Consider the following 23,409-nt stretch of genomic DNA (forward strand, 5'->3'; position numbering starts at 1 on the left):
AGTTCATATTTTCCAACATCATGCTCCAACTGCCAAATTCTTGCCTACTCAATTAACCTTCTGTAGACTCCTTCTGCCCTTTTCACAACTTACCATACTCATTGTCTTTGTTTCATCAGCAAATTTAACAGCTATACATTTGGTCCCTTCATCCAAATCATTTAAACAAATTGTGAACAGTTGACATTCCAACACTGAACCTTGTGGCACTCCAGTAGTCTCCAGCCAAAAATAACCCAATTATACCTACACCTTGTTCCTTTTAGCTGACTATTCCCGTAACCATGCTCCACACCATGAATTTTTTTTTTAGTGTCCAAGGTCCTCGATCCCACCACCACTGCTGCTGATGACCCTTCAACACCGCTCCCGCTTCCCAAAAACGGCAGAAAGTGAAAGAAAAGAGAATGAAAAAGATGGAAAATGAGAGAGAGAGAGAGAAGGATGTGGCTGGCCCGGAGCATGCAGTCTGAGGAGCCCTAACACTCCCTACCATGCCAGCGTCTTTAGCTATCGAGGCTGCGACAAGGGCATCAAGTGTGACTGCCCTGGATCTCAAGGCTACATCAAGAAGCCCTAGCAAAACTAAAGTCAAAGGAAATTGAAGGGAAATACCTCCACTGGTTGAAGTCATACCAGGCATGTAGGATGATAGTTGTGGTTTTTGGAGGGACAGTCACCTCAGCTCCAAGACATCTGTGCAGGAGTTCCTCAGAGTATTGTCCTAGTCCCCACCATCTTCAGCTGCTTCATAAATGACCTTTCCTCGATCATAAGGCCTAGGGTGGGTACTTCACTGATGATTGCGTAGTGTTCAGTATCATTTGTCATTCTTCAGGTATTGAAACAGTCAATGCCACAGGCAGCAAGACCTGGACAAGTGCCAAACATTGACCGTCTCTAACAAGAGGCAATATAACCAGTGCTTCTTGACATTCAATGGTAGTACCATTGCTGAAACCCCCTCTATCAACAGTCTGGGATTACCATTGACTGGAAACTGAACTGGATGAGCCATTATAAATACAATGGCAAAAAGAGCAGGCCAGATGCTAGGAACTGTGAAGTTAGTAACTGCCCAGAACCTGTCCATCATTTACAAGTCAGGATTGTGATGGAATATTCTCCACTTGCCTGGATGAGTGCAGCTTCAACTTTACATAATTCAGGACAAAACAGTTCACTTGATTGGCACCACAGCCACAAATATGAACTCCCTCCACCATCGATGTACGTAATGCTACTACCTAACAATGTATAAGATGCACTGCAGAAATTCACCAAGGCTCCTTACACAGCACCTTCCAAATCCATGATCACTACCATCCAGAATCATATAATCCCCACAGTGTGGAAAGAGGCCATTCGGCCCATCAAGTCCTCACCAACCCTCTGAAGAGCATCCCACCCAAACCCAGCTCCCTACTTAATCCCTGTAACCCTGTATTTACCATTGCTAATCCACCTAGCTCGCACATCCCTAAACACTATGGGCAATTTAGCATTGCCAGTCCAGCTAATCTGCACATCTTTGGACTGAGGAACACCCAGCAGAAATCCATGCAGACACAGGGAGATTGTACAAACTCCACACTATCACCCAAGGCTGGAATTGAACCCAGATTCCCAGTGATGTGAGGCAGCAGTGCTAACCACTTAGCAGTGCCAGAAGGACAAGGGCAGCAATTACATGGGAACAACATCACATGCAAGTTACCCTCCAAGTCACATTAACTTGGAAATATAACACACCTACTTAAGCGTTGCGGGCTCAAAATCCTGAATTCACCTCTCTGACAGCACTATGGATGTGCCTGTAGGACTTCAGGAATTCAAGAATGCAGCTCACCACCACTTTCTCAAGGGCAGCTAGGGACTGACAGCAATGCTGGCCCAGTCAGCCACGTTCGCATCCCATAAATGAATAAAGAAACTGTCACCCACTTCTACGTGGTGGTCCACTTTAACTCCAGCTGAAGTGGAGGCAGTCTGTTCATTTTTCTTCTTGTGGTTGCGATGCCTGTTTAAGTTATCATGGCCGTGTACATGTCAATTGGGCATCTCCAGAGGCTAGTGTACCTGGATCATTGCCACTGGGCCTTGTTATACGAGTGTTTCCGCAGACAACAAGTGCAAGGAGGCTAATAATTGTAATAATATCTGTGAGGGAGCACATTTGTTCACTTCAGTGACTGCCTCAATCATTTGATGGCCCTCTAGATTGCTTGCTCAGGTGCAACTGATAACCACTCCATGCCTCTTTGTATCACTGACTGGTCAATGCTGCAGAGTGTGACATTCTGCAAACACGCCAAATGCTGCTGCACACACTTCTCTATGAGGATAACCACTGTCTTATGCATTCAAAACCCTGAGCCATGGTGGTATATATCAGCTGTATGAGCTTGTCCATTCTCAGTTCGTGACCCTGCATTACTTTGGAGTAACAACAACATGCAGGTCTATGTTTCTCTGCTGCTTGGGCAAACTAAAGTTCCTTTGTTGTAATTCGTGGAGGTCCTGCAGCTGTGCCCAGCTTAGCCTAGCTGTCTCTGTCCTCCATTGCCTCTGTCACCGCCTCCTGAAGTCCAGTGCCATGCTCTGCCATGCTTCAAACATCACCCTTTCTAATTCTGCATAAGGACCAAATAATGTGGGTGAAAAACAGTGCTAACATAACATGCACTAGTATGAAATAATGATACAGAGTCCCTTGTTTAGGATGCATGAGAAGCCCACAGTTATAAAGCTGTACTTCTGTGTTCACCCTCCACCATTAACCCTCTCACAGCACTCCACTCAGCTCGTCTACAAGACACTCCTGCAGCTCACAAATTCTGCCACCTTCTGCTCTGTTTGGCTGGGTGGCTTTCTCCTGTCACCCACTTGAAACAGTACCTTGTATCTCTCTCACACAGTACTTCAAGGGTGGTATCTCAATTGATGAAGCCTAAGGAAGCCCTACTTTGGATGCCAGGTCTTTGTTCCTCCCTTCGACGAACTGGAGCATACATACTGAATCTAAAATGCTGCCAACATGCCTCTAAATTGGACCCACATTGATGGAATGTAAAAACAGTAGTATCCAAAAATAACTTGCATTAGAGTGATCTGGTGTTGTATTCCTTAAACAGAATAGTCATTTCCATGTCTTTTGTTTTCACCTCACCTATCTCCTTTTGACACTAACAAATATTGGCTGTCCTCTGTGGTATTAGCCTTCAACATCCAGGAAAGTGACAGCATGTGACTAAGTTCATACCTCCCTTTTGATGTTTGGGATTGGGACCTGAAAGTGTTTGGATGCATCTGAAGGCAGACTCCTGCCCAAGAATGCAAAATGCTTCTGGCCTAATATTGTTGTCAGCTTCTTGCAAAGTACTCTGCTGGCTGTGCGAGTAGACGAGAATTGATGAGATAGCTACATAAGCCTCTGAAATATGATGTAAATTGTTGAATGTGTGATATGTTTAATATATTGCAACAGTTCTGATTATTTCCATCAACCTCAGTTATCTAAAGCATAGACTGTCGGCTCCTGCCATGTAACCTACTTAATGTTTCTTCCTATTTTATACAATATTTCCAGTCATGGCTTTGTGGTAATCTATAATTTCTGCCAGGAAATATTAGCAGTGTGAATTCCAAGAGGTGACTGACCATGAAAGTTTCTTCAGTCATGCACCAGCCTCGTGGAAAAGAGGCCTAAAGCCCAATACCTATGGAACTGGGGCGACTGATTTTAATGCTGGGACCACTGTCGCAGTTACAGATCATGCTGGCCTGTCCTTAATGAAATCTTGCTCACAGAAATTACGCATTTAAATTTTCCCATTACCATGTTTCTGTTATGATTACCACCAAAAAGCCAGCCCTACTCGCATCCTCTGCTAATGGGAAGTTTCAATCTCAAGAATTTTTGTCGAATTCATAAAAAACAGAAAATATGAAGAAGTGTACAGTCAGTATCCAAAGGAGAAAAACAGCTGAATATTTTGGGTGGGACAATCCATTCAAACTCTTGTGGAATACGGAAATTTTGAGCAAGCATTCCACTGGAAGCATTAGCTCATTTTTGCTTACTGGGTGAAAACACTATGGGTGCATCATTCCAGGGTTTGGTATTTTGTTTCAGATTTCTAGAATTCACTGTTTCTACTGGCCTCTTTACATTAAATAAAACACCCAACCCCAACCACAAACCACTGGTCATGACTGGAATGCAGCTTAAAATACAAAACATTTACCAGCAGTCACGTTTCTTTTCTTCATTAGGTGCCAGATCTAGACCTGGAAGGTTTGTTCGGAGGTACTGATGAAGTATTACATGTGTCCTCCAATCTACTCAAAAATTTGGAAGATGCAGCCACTGGAAAATCTGATCAAGTCCTCTTGATAAGTAATTCTTCAAAAAATATTTTGCATTAGCTTTGAAAAGATAAGTTAATTGATTTGCTCTAAACCCATGCCCTGGATTTTTTTTTTCATGTGTTAATGGTACTGCCAGTTATGGACAGGTGTGTTACTTCTCAGAAGTAGCCCAACACAATTAAGCGATGGTAGGTTTCGAACTGGCCAGTGTTAGGCATTCCTCCTGATGAAGGACCCCAGAGGACTGAACTCTGTCCCCCAAAAGCTCTCTGGTAGTTCTTCAATGCAGGCAGTGTCACTGGGAGCAGTGGCTTCTGCTGGCAATGCACTGAGTTCCATCCCAAGAATTAGCAGTGAATCCCAGGGAATAGGTGAGTGATGGTTTGATGTGGCCCTTAGTGTGTGGTCATAGTAAAGATTGGGCAGTGAAGTGTTTTTGAAGCAAGGGACATGTGGTGGTTTTCAGCATCCCCTTTCCCAATGCTTGAACCTTAACTGAGTACAAAGTGGGTGTGAAGAAGGGACCTGTCTATGAGGCTGCAGGCAAACTCAACAAGGTTTGTTAGCAGCCTTAAGCCCACAAGAGAATCATGTGAGAGTTTGGGAGAGTCACTGAACCACCATTAAATTCCATTGGTCTTGAGAATAATTGGTTTTAATGGAAACCCAGAGTAGTTTAGCTGCCAGGTGAAGGCAGATCTATCACTGTCAGAAAGAGAGCTTCTAAGGGAAGTAGAAAACATTGCTGTAACAGGGTGAAGAAGATCAAGAGTGTCCTGCCAGACTTCAAAGGAAAGTGGCAGCCTCGCTGCTCAGGCTCTTCCCCCTTCCTTCACACGAGACTAGCTTTAAATTCCCTTTAGTGCTTATTAGCATTCTGTCACCTAGTGGTAGCCATTGGTAGCTGGTTATCTTTACTTATATTCCTGTCTGCTACTGACTGCTGTTTGCCCCACCATGTAAGTCAAGTCTGGGAATTAAAATACCTCAAGACAAAAGCTCGGATATTCTCCTCAAACCCCTGCCCTAGACCTGTATAGGCTTAAAATGGATGGCAATCGTTCTGTGCAAGGTCATGTCATACTTTTGCTAGGTTTGTTACCAATGCTGAATAGTTCTGACCCATTTTCTTTCTAATCAGATGATAAACCATGCCCAAGGCAAAGCTGAGTGCAAATGCCAGTCAAATACCAGAAATCTTTAGTTCGGAATGTAGCATTCCTAATGTTTTAATCATGGTACTGTTTTCATTCAATTTTGCATTGCCTAGTGGAAATCAAGACTATTAAAAGGCACATGCTGTATGAAAGGCATTGGGAAATAAACTCATGTAACTCACATCACTGATTTAGTGAGGTTGTAATATACATACACTTACCAGCAGCTACATTTCTGTCTAGGTGCTAGATCTAAATCTGAAAGCTTTATTTGGAATTACAGTTTGATTTTGTACATTGTATTATAAACTTTGCTTTTTAAATAAATAATTTATGTGTGGTACAGGTACACTTAAATGTTATTTTTTTCCTAAAACTAATAAACAGTTGTCTTTCAGAATTTTCTGTCTTAAAATGTGTTTATTCAGCTCCTGTGTCTTAAGTGAGAAATTAGATGGTTAAAAAATCCAATATTGCTCTGCCTGTTCTAGAAGAGTGCTACATTCCCCATCAATTAGTGCAACCTGAAACTCTAATACAGGATGGAGTAGCCAAGATCAATTTCAGGCGCACCCACCCTCTTCCAAAATTGATTTGAAGGATCCAGAAAGAACAGAAATGTTCCTTTAATTTCTTCAGACAACAGCCTCTGGAGGAGTAAAATCTGCTCCACCATATCGTAGCACTTAACAAGCATAATTTATTTTGAAAATGTTTATCACATCATCTTCATGAATATTGTAAAGGAACAAATTACAAACATACAGCCAAGGTCATTTATTTTTGTAATTTGAATTCCAATTTAGTAGTAAAAATTTAAAAGTGTTGTGATTACTGTGTTAAAATCATTACATATTTACAGATAAATCATTTTCTAAATTGCAGAATGCACAAACGTCATTAGTTTTTATTCTTAGCACATTCATTTAAAAATGAACAGGATCCCAAATTATATACAATCCTCCCTCTACTTCCTATTTCGCTAAATCACACTTTACGAACAGCATAGGCATAAATTGTTTAAGGTACCAAGTGGCAGGTCAGAAAATCTGTTGTAACTTGCATCCTGACTCCCTAAAGCCTATTCATTATTTACAAGCCAACAAGTCAGGAGTGTAATGGATTACTACAAACTTGCCTGGACGATTGCACGTCCAACAACATTCAGGAAGCTTGACTTCAAACAGGATAAACCAGCCTACCTGTTTGGCACCCCGTTCCATCACTGTTAACATTCACTCCCCTCCACCACTGACAAACAGTGATTGTGGAGTGTACCTTCTCAAATTTGTACTGCGGAAACTTATCAACACCCTTTGACCTCCACAGCCTAGAAGGACAAGGGTTTGATTGAGTTTTTTGAGGAAGTAACCAAGAAGATTGACAAGATTCCGCATGGTAGACTAATTAGTAAAGTTGGATCACATGGGATTCAGGGTGAGCTTGCCAATTGCATGCAAAATTGGCTTAACGACAGGAGACAGAGTGGTGATGGAGGGTTATTTCTCAGACTGGAGACCTGTTACCAGCAGTATTCCGCAGGGATTGGGGCTGGGTCCAATTTTGTTTGTCATTTATATAAATTTAGATGAGAATACAGAACTCATGGCAAGTAAATTTGTGGATGACACCAAAATTGGCAGTATAGTGAACAGTGAAGAAGGTTATCTAAGATTACAAAGAAATTTTGATCAATTGGGTCAATGGGCTGGGAAGTGGCAGATAGAATATAATTTGTACAAGTGCAAGATATTGTATTTTGGTAAAACAAACAAGGGCAGGACTTGTACAATTAAAATTAGGGCCTTGGGTAGTGTTGTAGGAAGAGAGACCTAGGGGTTCAGGTACATAATTCTTTGAAGTTTATGTCGCATGTAGACAGGGTAGTTAAGAAAGCATTTAGCACACTTGCCTTCATTGCTCAGATCTTTGAGTATAGGAGGTAGAACGTCGTATTGAGGTTGTGCAGGACATTGGTGAGGCCTCTTCTGGAGTACTGTGGCCAATTCAGGTTGCCCTGTTATAGGAAGGATATTATCAAGCTGGAGAGGATTCTGAAAAGATTTGCCAGGATGTTGCCAGGAATGGAGGGTTTAAGTAATGAGAAAAAGCTGGATAGGTTGGGACTTCTTTCACTGGAGCGTTGGAGGTTGAGGCATGACTTTACAGATATTTATAAAATCCTGAGGGGTATAAATAATGTAAATGGCAGCTGTCTTTTCCCGAGGGTGGGGTATTTCAAGACTAAGGGACATATTTTTATATTTAATGTATTTAATAATATTTTTATATTTTTATAAGTTGAAAAGAGAAAGATTTAAAAAAAAAGAGGGACAATTCTTGTACATGGAGAGTGGTTTGTGTGTAGAACGAACTTCTAGAGGAAGTGGTGGATGTGAGTACAGTTACAACGTTTAAAGGACACTTAGATAAGTACATGAATAAGAAATGTTTGAAGGGTCCAAGTGCAGGCAGATGGGACTAGTTTAGTTTAGGATGATGGTTGGATTAAGATAGAATTGACATCTGAAAAGTAACTAATCAGCATGTTTAGCGGATACAAAGGTCATGTGACTCACCTTGCAATGGAGATAGGCTTGAGCGGGAGAGGATGAATAAGGAAGTTGTTGTAGGAACAGAATAACAAGGTTTTCCTAATTAGACTGTCCTTGACAATCATCTTAAATTACACAGACAAGCCAGTCTGCCAGTATTCTGCAAAGAGAGACCAAAGAAATAGAGGTAACAAGTCTCTAGTATATGCCATGCAAGAATGCAAGTGGGAGAACTCTTTCAGGGTGAAGTGACTGAGGTTGGAAGGATTTTAAAAAGACTGGCATAGCTTTAGTTGGTGGGAGAAACTTCTAATTCATCCTCATTGTTCCAGGATTAGGAGTTACCCGGTTGAAAAAGAAAAGGAAATAAGATGTTTGGTGTTGAGAATCATTCTGAACTTTTTTCAAGAGAATAGAGTGTCTACTTATGAGACAGGGTAAAGTCTAACCATTGCGGGAAACTTTTGGTCATTTTAAATGTAAAAAGAAAAATCTGTTCTGTAGTTTAGAGTATACATTATATGCCAAAATAATGTTTAGGTAATGTTTCTACTAGTTTGTTACAATAAAAGTCTTAAAATGCGAAATCATGTAACATGTCAGCTGTTCAGTAGAATTTCTGTTTAAGTTATCCATCTCCACAGCTATCTTAACATTCTAACTTTTCTCATGCATTCAAGTGATGATTTATTTAGTTAGGAATTTAGATATTCAGACTCATTCCTGGACATTGCATTCTGTCTCATTCATAAATTAACATAGAATTAGCCCTCACATCTAGTTATTTGAACTTAGAAACTACTATTGGCAATATTAATGAGTGAGCACTAACACATTGACATTCTTCTTTCCATAATTCTAACAAAACAATTAATCTCTTTATTGGAAATTGTTTAATGTCTATGAATAGTGTAAGGATTTGACAAACTGTAGCGGAATAGCTGGAGTTGGCAGTGTGGAGTCCTTGATTTGGCAGCACATTAGATGGTGATTTGGGGAGGAATAGGAGACAGTGGTGGACAGCCTTCCCAGCTGACTGCCAATTAAGATTCCTTAATGGGTAATTAATGCCTTTTCTAGGCTGCCTGCTCTACAGGAGCAGGATTTCTGCCTCCAAGGTCCTTGATTGTAGGAAGAGAATTCCACTGGTTAGTCAAGTGCCTGGTTGGCACTTAGTATAGTAGATCTTCCCAAAAGCAGAAGCTGTAAGTTGCTCACCAGCTCTCCAGTCAGCCAGTGACATACCCATCACCTGAGTTAATTACTGCCCTTACACTTCCAGCTTGATGTCCTCCTATTAGAAAATGCTGCAGATAAAAAAAAAGTTGCTGTAACTGCTAACAGGTGTAATATTTAGATTTATAAAAAAAATCTCGACCTGTGATTTCAGATCCATACCTTCAAATAAAGCTGGCTGCATTGCTTATCTTCAAAAGTAAACAGGTTTCTGAAGGATTGATATACTCGATCATTATTCATTTTGAATCTTTTTTCTAATGTGGAGCAGGAATCTAATCTTTTTAGGCAGAAAAGAATTTGCAAGGCATTTTAAAATCTATTGTGTATCATATATATGTTGCTCTGCAAGGTAGCTGTAAAATTTAACAATTTTAGTTTTGTTTTTCAAGTAAAGTTCCTTTATATGTTCCTCCAGTCCTTGCATTCACAATTACGTTATTAGTTGAGAAAGAAAGTACTTATGTGGTTTATTTAATAATTTCAGAACATCAGTTGAACAGAATTTAAACAGTCGCATAAAAAACTCACATTTTATGAGATTTGCCTCATTACTCCATTAAAGTAAACTAACATAAATTTCAGTAAAACAGCGGAAGGAAAGATTGGCTCCAAAGATTCTTGGATCTGTGGAGTGTGGAAAATAAAAGCTGAGATTTGACGCAGAACTTGGTTGCACATGGAGTCTGTTTTAACTCTCTGTGTAAGTGAAATAAATTTTAAGTGAGTTATAACTGAAGACTAGGAGTTTCCCCATTTACCATTTTTTTTTGAATTCCATTAGATATTCCAAGTCCTTCCCTCGTGCCCTGTTCATAGTTAGTATGAGTTCCTTTGAGGGCCTGACACTTTACTAACCTGAGGGAGTGAATCTATGGGGCATCCTATTACCTTGTCCAAAGACAGATTGGTTCCTTTTCTCTTAGGCTCCATGGGGCTTTAGAGGACAGATTGGGATTGGCGCTGCATAGTCAGGCATTAATCAGCCTACTGTGACCTTATCTCCAGGATTTGGAATGTGCTTTTGGGGTATTTGAAGGGGCTTGGTGGAGAGTTTGCTTTGCCGGTGTTATACCAGTGGAGCACTTCCTCAGGAATTTTGGATTTTCTTTTCAAATTAATGCAATTAAAAGAGTGTCCTGTGTCTATTCAAGATGGGAAATATTAACACACACTTAAACGAAAAAATGATGCTTTTCTCGTAAGATCTAATGTTCATTTTCACCATGGAAACAAGATTATCAACTCCCTGAACAGTGCCCTGACTCATCACCTTATCTCACAGTTAAGCAGCTGTTCTGTAGGTAGGATCTCAATTGGAACCTTGGCAATGCTTTGGTTCAAACAAGGTGACCCGATTTCAGGGTTTTGAAATTATTGCTTCACTCTCAACTGCGAAAGATACATCAGAATAGCAAGGTCAGTTTTCTCTACAAATTTTCTTCATTCATGTTGTTAGCAATTGTGGAGCAGTGTGGCTACAAATAAACATCAAACTATCATAGTTCAAGCATATTAGCACTATAATGCCCAAAACCTTAATAATCACTGTTGTTTTAAAGCATGCATTAATTCTTCACAGGCAAATCAACAATTAGAATTTAGAAATGGCATATCTATAGGTTATCTGCAGCTATGGATGTAATCTTGTGCTTGTGGAGATGGAGAGTTAGAAGGCGGGAATTAGGTGGCATGTAGGCATACCTGATACCCGCACCATCCCGCGTCTGCTGGAAATGAATTGTGGATGAGGATGTCTTAGGTGATTGATCCACAAGCACTGCTGCCAATTAATGTCCACTTAAGGGCTTTCTCCCCCAAAAGCTTCCAATGACCTCAATCCCATGATACATCATGTACTTTATTCCTGCATCCTGGACTCCAGTGTTCTTGTTCTGGCAGCAGCTATAACATCCTTCAAGGCACTACTCAACTTCTGATTGGGCAGCAGCTTTTGCCAGAGGGCTCCCTCTGCCCCCTTTGGGGTGGAATCTCATACTAGAGGGAAGACCTGCTGTTGTCCTCAAAGCTGCCCAGTTGGCAAAAGATGTGGCAAGTCTTCCTTAAAAGAAGGAACATGAGTCTTTCAATGGTTCCCCAACACTTACAGCTAAAACCACAGCTGCCATTTGAAGATTCTGCTCAGTAAGGTGATGGTGGGTGTCATCAACGGTGCTATCAGGCAGTACTTGCTTTGCAATAACCTGCTCAGTGATGCCCAGTTTGGGTTCGGCCAGTGCCTGACTTTATCACAGGATTGGTTCAAATATAGATAACAGAGCTGAATTCCAGAGGTGATGTGAGAGTGACATCAAGGCCATATTTGACAGAGTGTGGTATCAAGGGGTCCTTGCAAAACTGGAGTTATTGGGAATCATGGGAAAAAAACTCTCTGCTGGCTGAGTCATTCCTAGCACATTGTTGGAGATCAGTCATCTCAGCTCCAGGACATCTCTGCTGAAATTCCTCAAGATAGTGTCCTCGGCCTAACCATCTTCAGCTGCTTCATCAATGACCTTCCCTCTGTTTTAAGGGTTGAAGTGGGGATGTTTGCTGATGATTACACAATGATCAGCAACATTTGCGATTCCTCCAATACTGGAACACTCCAAGGGCAAATGCTGCAAGACCTAGACAGTATCCAGAAATAGGATGACAAGTGGCAAGTAACATTTGTGTTACACAAATATTAAGCAATAACCAATTCCAACAAGGGGTATTCTAACCATTGCTCCTTGACATTCAATGATATTACCATCACTGAGCCCTCCACTACCACATCCCAGGAGTTATCATTGATCAGATACTGAATAGACTAGTCATATAAATACAGTGGCTACAAGAGCAGGTTAGAGGCTAGGAATTGTGTGACTAGTAAATAACCTCCTGAATTCCTAAAGTCTGTTTACCATCTACTAGGCACTGGTCTGGATGGAATATTCCCCATTTATCTGGATGAATGTAGCTCCAACAGCACACAGGAAGCTTGACACCATCCAAAATCAAGCATTTGGCTTGAGAATTTTTTAAAAATGTTTTTATTTTGCCTATTTTTCTAATCAACCTGTTCAGGAGATGTTATTACACACCTTTGGAGCAGGTGGGACATGAACCTGGGTCTCCCAGTCTAGCGATAGGGACACTTCCACTGTTTCACAAGAGGCCTCCCTCCCCCTTCCACATCTTCAAACATCCAGCTCCTTCACCACCAATGCTTAGTAGCAGCTCCAACTACCATCCCTAGAAATTCACCAACGTTCCTTAGAATGCTTTTAGTATCTACACCAAATGGACTGCAGCAGTTCAAGACGGTAGCTCAAGGGTAGCTAGGAGTTTGCAATAAATGCTGTTCCAGCGAGCAACGCTCACATCCCATGAATGAATAAATTGAAAACAAAAAAAAAATGTTTCAATGCTTTTTTAGCTTTATACATATTATTTCTAAAGTGTCAATCCTTTTATGTTCCATAATTATTAACAAATAACATTCACAAGTTATGCTTAAGTTACTTCCAACACTCAGCAGTGGCCTTGTTTCAGACTGATCTGGTACATGTGAAAAACTGCTTAAATCTTAGTTGAAACTAGTGTTTTTTCTTCCTCAACCTATCGATTGTAAACATATTTATGGTACAGGAGAATTTCAAAAGACGACCTTACATTTTTGAGGTCAGGTTTGTAGCTTGAATTAATAGTTTATGGTTATTCAAATTTTCTTGTAATACACTAGGGTCTTTAGAAAGATAATATTTTAATTGTAAAAGAAAATCTAATATTTCAAAAGTAGCAATATAAGTTTCCAGGACATAGCAAGTTCATTAGGCCCCTTGTGTGTGTGTCAACAGTTTATGAATCTCACTGCCCAATCATCTCCAGACCAGTGTTTTCCTCTTGTTCAACCATTTATCTATATTTGCCCTTAAACGTTGCAGTATTCCCTGATGATTCACAGATGTTTTTCTTCTGAAAGGTAATGTGTTTCTCGCCTTCAAACGAGAGCTGGAAGACGCTTACAAAGAGTACTGTGCTAACTATGAGAACATGCTGCAACTCGAAACTAACTACAAGAAGAATGAAATTATCTGGAAAGAAGTTGCAGAAACTCTAAATGAAGTGGGGTAGGAGCGTCACATAAGTATATTTCTTTTGTGTTCATGGGGCTTTAATTCTTTAAATATCCAAACGTGTAACACTTGGAAATAATGAAACAAGTTTGATAAGGCAGAGAATGGCGTACAGTTCTGGAATCCACATTATAAGATGGATTTGATGTTCTGGACAGGATTTTCCCTCGGCTGGAGATCTTAGTTATGAAAAGAGATTGGATAAACTGGAGTTGTTCTCCCTGGAGCAGAAGAGACTGAGGAAGAACACGATTGAGGTATATAAAATTATGAGGTGCATATACTTCCCTTGGTGAAGGTTAAAGTAAAGGGCAAGAGGTTTAGAAGGGATGTGAGGAAAATCTTTTTTCACCAAAGGGTACTGGAATCTGGAACTCACAGCCTGTCAGGGTAGTAGAGGCAGAAACTCTCGTAACATTTAAGAATTATTTAGATGTACATTTGTGATGCTAAGGCATACTAGGCTATGGGTCAAGCCTGGAAAATGGAATTAGAATAATTAGGTGGTTTTTGACTGGCAAAGTGCCGAAGGGCTGTGCTGTGTTTTGCTGTAGATCTCTATGACTTTTGGAGGCCTACTGACAACGAGAACAAGCTTCCTACATTTGTGGCTGCTCTAAGTGGTAAGGCAATATAGACATAATATGAGCTTGGAATCTCTCTAATTGAGGGAGAAAAGTGCAAAAAGACAAGACAAGGTAGTGGAAGTCAGTGATGCTGTGAGCATTCAGTAATGCTCAGAGTGAGTCATCTGTATGACAGCGAGTGAAGAACGCAGTGATGTAGTCTGAGCTGGTCCATGAGCTGGGTACGTGCCTTGAGTACATAGAGTCCTTGCAGCAGCGTTAAAATAGTAGGTGCTCATGCAGCTCAAGTCAGCATTAAAGTGTAGAAGCATTTAATAAACTGATCAGAGATGTGCCATGATGGTTCTTAGCTCACGCACATCTAATGTCCATGGATGTGGGATGCATGTGACTGGTGCCCATGGGGCATGCCCTGAGATTTTGGTGCCTAGTTACCAATGTGGAGAGCTTTTTGGGTAAGCAGTGAACTGAATTCATCAGGCATCTGCTCTGAGTTCTCTGCGATGCCTAGCTTGTTTGGCACATTTACTAAGAAATGAAGCTGAATGTTAATGAAGTGAGGTGTGTGCTTAACAAGGTATTTAACAAGCAGTAATTCCTTTCATTGGTAACTTGCTACAACCTAGCAAGAATCTCATGAAAAGCACAAAAGACAGAGCAGGGGTTCTTGTGACACAATGATAGCGTCCCTGCCTCTGGCTAGATTGTCTGGGTTTGAGTCCCATCTGCCATAGAGGTGTCTCATAACACATCTGAATAGATTGGTTAGAAATATCTGCAAGATGACATTGTTATAGGCATCATTGGACTTCTCTTCTGATTCTGCCACAAATCTCACCATAACACATGTAGCTGAAACCCCTATAAGATTTTGCCCTATCCTTCTACATAGTAAGCTTAGGATTCCATATACTTTATTAACCACACTCTCTACCTGTCCTGCCACCTTAAATGATTTATGTATATATGCGCCCAGCTGACTCTGGTCCTGCTGTTTGCATTTTCTACCAAAATGAATCAGTTCATACATCTTTGCATTAAATTTCATTTGTCACTTTTCTTTTCATTCAATAACCTGTATATGTCATTTTGCAGTTCTATATCAACCCCTCATGTTGTACAACAGTTTTAGGTTTTGAATCATCCACAGATTTCGAAATTGTGCCCTGTCCATCAAGGTCTAGTCATTAATTTCCATTAAGAAATCACAACACCAATGCTTGGGGAACTATACTATAAACCTGCCTCCAGGTGAAAAAGCAACCAATCATCATTCCCCTTTGTTTTCTGTCACTCAGCCAATTTTGTATTCATGTTACCACTGTTCTGTAATTCCTTGAACTTTGTTGACATATTTGTTGTGTGGCATCCTCTTCGACCATCTGTTACTTCATCAAAATCTCAAAGCGAGTCAAACACAATTTTACTTAACAAATCCATAATGACTTTTAACCTGCATTTGCCCAAATGACTATTAATTTTGTCCTGAATTAACATTTCTATAAGCTTCCCCAATTATATGGATAAGCTGACTGAACTGTATTTATTAATTTATCTGTACATTTTTTTGTTAATAAGGATGTAATATTTGCAACTCTCCAGTGCTCTGCATCACATCTGCATCTCAAGATGATTGGAAAAAATATGACCAACATTTCCACAATTTCCATTGTCATTTCCTTGGGTATCTTTACATGCAACTTATGCTGTGTTGATGTCTCATCAATTTTAAGTGCATATAGTCAATCCAATATCTCTTATCAATTATCAATTTGAATCCTTTAGCATATCTAAATTAACTTTTTTTTAGTCGTCATTATCTGCATAGCATCTTCTTATTTGTAAAGGCATTAGCAAAATATTAATTTAATGCTACAGCCAAGCCCTTCCCTACATCTTTTTGGACCCTATTCCGACCTACTCATCTGACCCCTATTTTAATATTCATATGCATATTTATGAATTTTGAATTATTTAAATTAGTTACTAGTCTCTTCTCATATTCTTTCTTTGCTTCTCTTATTTGCATTATCAATTACCCCTCCAAACCTTTTATGTTCAGCCTGGTCCTCAAATGTATTACCACCGACATCTGTAATTAATGCACTTTTGTTTTGCTTCATCTTACCCTCTTCCATCCTGTGAGCTCTAGATTTATTTTCCTTTCCTTTCCTCTTTTTGGGACTATACCTTGATTCTCCTTGAACTCTCTCTTCTTTAATGGCAGTCCATTGTTCAGGGACAGTTTTGCCTGCTAATCTTTAATCATCTCTGAGACAGTTCCATTTTAACCCATTGATTAAAAGCAAAATATTGCAGATGCTGGAAATCTGAAATAAAAACAGAAGGTGCTGGACAAACGCTGCAGATCTAACAGCAACTATAGAAAGAGAAACATAGAGTTAATGCTGCATGTTGATGTGGCTCCTTTTCAGAACCCATTGTAGTTCAATTTTCCCCAGTTAATTATTCTTACTCTGCACTGCTTTATGTCCTTGTCCATAGTCAACCTAAATCTTATCATACAATGATCACTCTTGCCTAAATCTTAGTCTATTGCCACTTGACCCACCTCATTTCCAAGAATCAGATTCAGCAAGACCTCCTTGTTATTTGCACTGAACACATAAAACTGTGGAAAACTTTCCTAAAAACACTTTTGGATGTCTATGTTCTGATAATTAAAGTCCTCCATTATAACTAGTTTAGAATTTTAGCAATTCCCTATAATTTTCATGCAAATTTGTAACTCAGTATCTTGATGGCTTATGGACTACATTAAGCAGTGTTAATTACACCATTTTTGTCCTTTTGTTCTATTCGTGTAGATTCTATCCTTGACCCCTCTGGACTCCCTCTCTCTCCAAAACTGCAATATTCTCCCTAATTGATACTCTTCCCCTCCGTTCCTATCTTACCCAAACAACTTGGATCAGGATTGTTTAATTCATTCTTTAAGCCAGGTTTCTTATTACCACAATGAATGGCTATCTGTGTCTGCAACTCACTAATCTTATTTACTAAACAGTGCATTCAAATACATGCACAGTAGCCATAATTTAGACTTTATTATTTTCTTATGCTGAACTCAAATAATATCTTATTATTTCCTACTCTAGGACTATCTGTATTCTTTGCTAAATTCTTGACACCTTGATATCCCTTTCTAACTCCTGGTTTCCCCATCTCCACCAAGTGAGTTTAAACTCTCCCCAACAATGATTTGCAAGTCCTGGCTCTATTTAGTTTCAACCTATCTAGCTTGTACAACTACCATGTCCCCCTGAACTGATCCCAATCTCCCAAGAATCTAAAGCTCTCACTCTTGCACTATTTCTCCAGCCACCCATTCATCAGTTCTGTCCTCCTATTTCTATGCTCAGAGCATGAGGCCTGGGTATAATTCAGAGATTAATATTTTTGACGTTTCCTTCAGAATTTTCAATATTCCCTCAACCTTAACTCTCTAAATTTTGACTATAGGACCATATCTGTCTTTCTCCCTGTGCCATTGGTAGAACATGACAACTGATTGTTCATCCTTCCCCTCAGTGTGCACTGCAGCTTTAAATGTCATCTTTACCCTGGCACCATGGAGGCAATATACTATTATGGATTCACATCAGTAGCCTCAGAAAGGCCTGTCTGTTCTCCATTCACTATTGAATCTCTTAAAGCTATTGCTCTTCCAGTCATCTTTGTGCATGCCATGGTTTTACAGTCATGACTGCACTCCCCCCATATGATATATCACTTTCGTCAGTATTCAGAACTGAATAGTTGTCAGAGAGTATGATGAACTACCGGCCTATTTCTTTTTGACGTTCTGTTAGCCTTGGATTCCATGAATCTATTTTTGTACATTTGTTTATGGATGTGGGCATCATTGACTATGCTAGTATTTATTGCCCATTCCTAATTTCCTTGAGGAATCTTTGGTGAGCTGTCTTCTTGAACTGCTTCAGTCAATGGGGTGTATGCACTCGTGCAGAGCTGTTAGGAAGGGAGTTCCAAGGTTTTGACACAGTGAAGGAATGACAATGTGTTTCTAAGTCAGGATGATATGTGGCTTGGAGGAGAATGTACAAATAAGGAACAACAGCAGGTCAGTCGGCCCCTTGAGCCTGCTCCATCATTCAATAAGATCATGGCTGACCTAACCTTAACCTCAACTCTACACTCCTACATATCCCCAATAACCTTTCATCTCCTTGATAATCAAAAATCTGTCTACCTCTGTCATAAAAGATAAAAAGTTTCTGCATCCACTGTCTTTTGAGGAAGGAATTCCAAAAACTCACAACCCTCTGAGAGGAAAAATTTTTCCACTTCTGTGGTTTACATGAGCGCTCCCTTATTTTAAACTATGACCCCTAGCTCTATATTCACCCACAAAAAGAAACATGCTTTTAATGTCTCCCCAGTCAAGTCTCCTCAGGATCTTTTATGCTTCAATTAAGTCACCTCTGAGTCTAATTTCCAGAGGATACAGGCCTAGCCTGCCTAGCATTCCCCCATAAGACAATCCGCTTATTCCAAGTACTAGTTTAGTAAACCTTCTCTGAGCTGCTTTCAATGTATTAACATCTTCCATAAGTATGGTGACCAGTGCTGTACATAGTACTCCAGATGTTGTCCGGTCGAAAAGGTGAACTTAATGAGAAGGATGAACCAGCGATGGTTAAAGAAGGTGATCAAAGAGAGTTCAGAATTTAAAAAAAACTAAGGCATACAAAGTGGCAAAACTAAAAGTAGGCCAGAGGATAGGGATTTTTTTTCAGAATCAGCAGCGGGTGACTAAAAAAAAACGAATAAAAAGGAAGAAATTGTTTAAAAAAGAAAATTGGCAAGAAATATAAAAACAAACGGCAAGAGCTTCTGCGTTATATATAAAGAAAACAGCTAGACTGTGGAAGCTTTGAAAGATACGATTTGATAACCGGGAACTAGGAAATGGCAGATAGATTAAACCAACATTTTGCATTGGTCTTCACAGTGAAGGGCAATATAAACATCCGTATAAACATAAACAAAGTATCAGATAACCAAGGTGCTAATGGGAGGAAATACAGGAATACTGTGTACCATTTGATCCCCATATTTAAGAATTGATATATTGACATTGGAGGCAGTTCAAAAAAGATTTACTCGGCTGATTCCTCAGATAAAATGGTTGATTTGTCAAGAATGGCTAAACAGGTTAGGCCTTTATTCATTGGAGTTTAGAAGAATGAGGGGTGGTCTTTTTGGAACATAGAAAATTCTGAGGGAGCTTGGCAGGGTAGATGTTGAGAAGATGCTTCCACTAACAGGGAGGCCTCAAACTACGGGACAAAGTTACAGAATAAAAGGACACTGTTTAAAACTGGGATGTGAATGAAGTTCCTCTCCCAGGGGCTAGTAAATTTCTGGATTTCTCTATCCCAGTGAATTGTGGAGGCAAGATCACTGAAAGTATTAATGAGAGTGTAGATAGACTTTTGAAATACCAAGGAATTGAAAGCTACGATGAGCTGTCACAAATGAGGAGTGGAGGCTATATTTCAACAATGGTCTTATAGAATGGTGAGAACATTTGAGGGGATGAATCTCTTACCCTGTTCCTGTTTCTTATATTCTGTTTTTCTTACGTTTCTGAGCTTTGCTCAATGACCTGTGTCTGTGGAGCAGATCTGATTCAATTCAAATATAATACAGTTGCACCTGGTGACCATTGGGTGGTTCTTTGAAGCAAATCTTTGAAGCATCTCCATCACCCAGTGTCCTTTTCTAGCCTAGTTTTGTGCTTTTCCTCACTATGCTTGCTGTTTTCTTTATCATTCCTGTTTTTTTCTCCCTTGCGTACTAGTGATCCTTGTCCTCCACTTCCTCCTTGCCTTGGGGACATCCATACCTTTGTCTTTGGTGTTTTCATTAGATTTATGCACATGGAAATGTTGAACCTTATCTTGTTAATTAAACTTGTCTTAGTATGTCCAGTATCGTAAATACTTGCCATAAGTAGATTTCAATATTTACAAAAAATCATTACTCCATAGAATATTGACATCATTTATAAAATATTTTAAGCTGGACCATAATATGTTTGAATGGAAGTGTAAATTAAATGCATTTCTATCTTCTCCTGGAATGAAGTCAAAGAACAATTTTTTTAAGTCCTTCAAGTTATATTCCTTCCTTATTTCTTATTGCACTCAATACAGAACTGTTTACTGTTTATTTACTATCGCCAACTTCAAATTTTAATTCCTGTCAACTTTATATTATTTGGATCCAGTCAGCCAAACCTAAATGTCTGTCTCTTTTCATCACAACACACCATTCAAAGCTTTTGGGCTTTTACCCGGAGTTGGAGATTTTTACTTCCAAATATCTTTAGATGTGAGCTGTGTTGAAAAGACTCACAGACCTCAAACATTTTTGACCCTGTTTAGTCTCCACAGATGCTGTCTGAACTGCTGAGCATTTTTCAAATTTGTTTTCTTTTAGGATTTCCAATATCCTCCCACAATATTATGCTTTTGTGTTGCAGACTAGAGTCTCTGTTCCTTTAATATGGATTTTCTTGCTTAAATTGTTAATTATTGTATGTCCAAAGAACTATAGAGGTTCAGTGCTCCAAATTATATTAGTAAGTAGTACTTTATACAAAACTTTCCTAATTAACATGCCTTAAAAAGTAATCTGCAATATTATCACGTTAATTAATGGTGATAAATTGACAAGTAAAATATTGACCATTAAAACTGAAAAATGTTATGAATAAATAATGAATTAATATTTTATTTAAAATGTTCAAACCTGACAATGCCAATTTAAATGACAATGAAGGACAATTACAGTGATACCACATGCAAATAAATAGGTCCAACTAACAGTGCCTGAATGGTGAAGTCATGTGTTCAATGTGTTTAAGTGTGGTATTACTATAATGAGATCTACATTGCACTCTATTTATATAACAATCCACTTTAATAATTATTACTAAATTGTAGTAACATTTTGTTACCGTAAAAGATATATAATAGTGAAAATTTGTTATATTTACATCCCAATTTAGTCAGGCTCAAAGACTTATGTAAAATGATTGCTTTGAAAACTGATAGTTTGACTGAGGTGCTCATGGAGTTAACATTTTCAGAGATTGAAACATTGCTTTTTTTAATGGTAGTTGTCGATATGCCTAACTTTATTTGGGTTTTTTAAAAAATTAGCATGTATTTTAGTTCAATTAATTCTGTTCCTTTATAAATAAGGCAGAAATTAGGCCTGGCCACTTTGCAGCTTTAAGGAATTATCCAAGTTTATTGAATAAGCTGTCATACTAGCAACACAACATTGTTGTAGTGCCCACAGCAACTATATTATATGGTAGATTTTCTGTTTTCTGGATCTGGATTAATATGCATTACCAATACTTCCACATGTTCTCTGCTTGGCTCTAATACTATCAAATTCCCTACTAATTTGAATTTTGGTAGGCAAAGGATGTACAGGCAAAGCCATTGCCTTTAAAAGCCATCAATTAAACAGAAGAAGTTGTTCAATGAAACACAGTCACATAAAACAATGACAGTCTTTCAGTAAAAACACTATTTCAAAAGCAATGAATTTTTTTAACGTAAATCTTACTTATAAGTTAGCCAGAGAATTGAGAGGCAGTCACGGAATTTCCATGCTGTGCTTGATCACTCATTTTCAACTGTTCTCTTTTGCCTCATTACATTGTTTGGTTTTTACAGCAGATATTTTCTTGGGCTCATTGTTATTAGGAACTCTAGTGAGTAGACATTGAGCTAAATTTTTCCATTGGAAACAGGTTCAAAAGTGGACAATATTTTTTTTCTTTATTCTTTCATGGGGGTCAACACTAACAAGACCAGCATTTGTTGCCTATTCCTAATTGTTCTTGAGTGACTGAGTGACTTGCTAGGCCATTTCAAAAAGACAGTTAAGAGTCAACAAAAATCGCTGCAGTTCTGGAGTCATTATGCGCAAACCAGTTGAGGTTAACAGGTTAGTGGACATAAGTAAACAGGTAGTTTTGTAAAAACAATTCATGAGAGTTTCATGGTCATCATTACTGAGACTAATTCCAGATCTAACAATTGAGTTTAAACTCCACCTCATGTCTTGGTGGGATTTGAATTCATGGATTTCCACCCGTGCCTCTGCGTTACTAGTCCATTAAGATTACCAGTACTCACCATCTCTCCCTGAAAAGACAGCCGTAGCTGCCATCTCTACATGATCTTTAAAAAAAATGAGCAGATCTTCATTCTCAAAGTTGCCAGGAATAAAGGGGATCTAGAACACACGGTAGAACAGGAAAAAATTGATCATTAAAATTATACTGTGCCGAGGGCTTTTTATATCCAAACCTTTTGCTTTTTGCATGTAAAAGAAAACTGTTTCAATGTTGTTGTCCCTGTTCCTGCCATATCGCTACTAGCTCAGCTTCATGAAGCTCCTAATGATTTTCTATCCCCATGAAAATCTCAGGACATCAGAAAATCAGATCTTAAAGTGCTCCCTAATGACCTTGATCCATTTACTTAAAAACACAGGCAATTTCACTTTTCCATCTCCCCACCATATCACACAGTTTGTTTGTCTTTTGTGACACCAATATCTAACTACCTTCTCTAAGTCACTGCCACTCTACCCCCAGTGCCCACTAGAGACCTGCAACTTGTCACTGTCCGGTTAGAAAACATAATATACAGGTAAGCAATTGGACAGATACAAAAATGAGTTTTTATTGGCAGCCGGCAAAAGGGAGTGCAGATGAAATGCATAGAGGCTGCAGTTCACCCCCACAGCAAACCCAGTGCTAGCATCATGACCAATGACTTTGCGATTCCATGATAGTCTGCTGTACCCAGCTGTGATTGACTGGAACTGTGTGTCAATCAGGTCCTATCTGGCTTGTAGCACCTTCGCAGCTCAGCTTTGCCATCCACAAAGAGAGCTTCCCACAGTCTTCATCCTCCTCCTCCTCCTCTGAAGACTGTTCCTATTCTCTCAGTTCTTCACGATTGATCACATCACCTCTTTGCGTATTCCAATTAGGCAGAGCATAGTATGCCAGGATGGTGCAGCACACTCTGTTCAGATTGTATTAGAGATCTTCCCTGACCACTTCAAGCTGTGCAACCAGATCTTGAGGGCCCTGGTTGCAGCATATGTTCCAACATGGTAAAAGTGCTGCACTGGCTGAGGACCAATGCATTACATTCTAAAGGGAGTGCCTGCTGCATGCCCACCTCCTTCTAATTCTAGACTCAAACAACCATGAAACTTGGAATGAATTCAGTACAGTCCATCGTCATACCTTCATGACATATAATGCATTGATGTTCCTCTTGTGCCATAGCAC

At 39.4% G+C, this 23,409-nt stretch overlaps 1 protein-coding gene across 1 annotated transcript in view; it reads left to right on the forward strand.

The window, feature by feature from the left end:
• LOC109915258 (rho guanine nucleotide exchange factor 37-like) overlaps positions 1-23,409 on the forward strand; it is a 256,581-nt gene that overhangs the window by 171,884 nt on the left and 61,288 nt on the right. Inside the window, exons 5-6 of the mRNA XM_048603948.1 lie at positions 4,276-4,399; positions 13,290-13,437. Of these exons, the coding sequence (XP_048459905.1) occupies positions 4,276-4,399; positions 13,290-13,437 (272 nt within the window). The remainder of the gene's footprint in view (positions 1-4,275; positions 4,400-13,289; positions 13,438-23,409) is intronic.

Source organism: Rhincodon typus, chromosome 12, assembly GCF_021869965.1.
Source record: "Rhincodon typus isolate 14 chromosome 12, sRhiTyp1.1, whole genome shotgun sequence".
NCBI classification, from domain to species: domain Eukaryota; kingdom Metazoa; phylum Chordata; class Chondrichthyes; order Orectolobiformes; family Rhincodontidae; genus Rhincodon; species Rhincodon typus.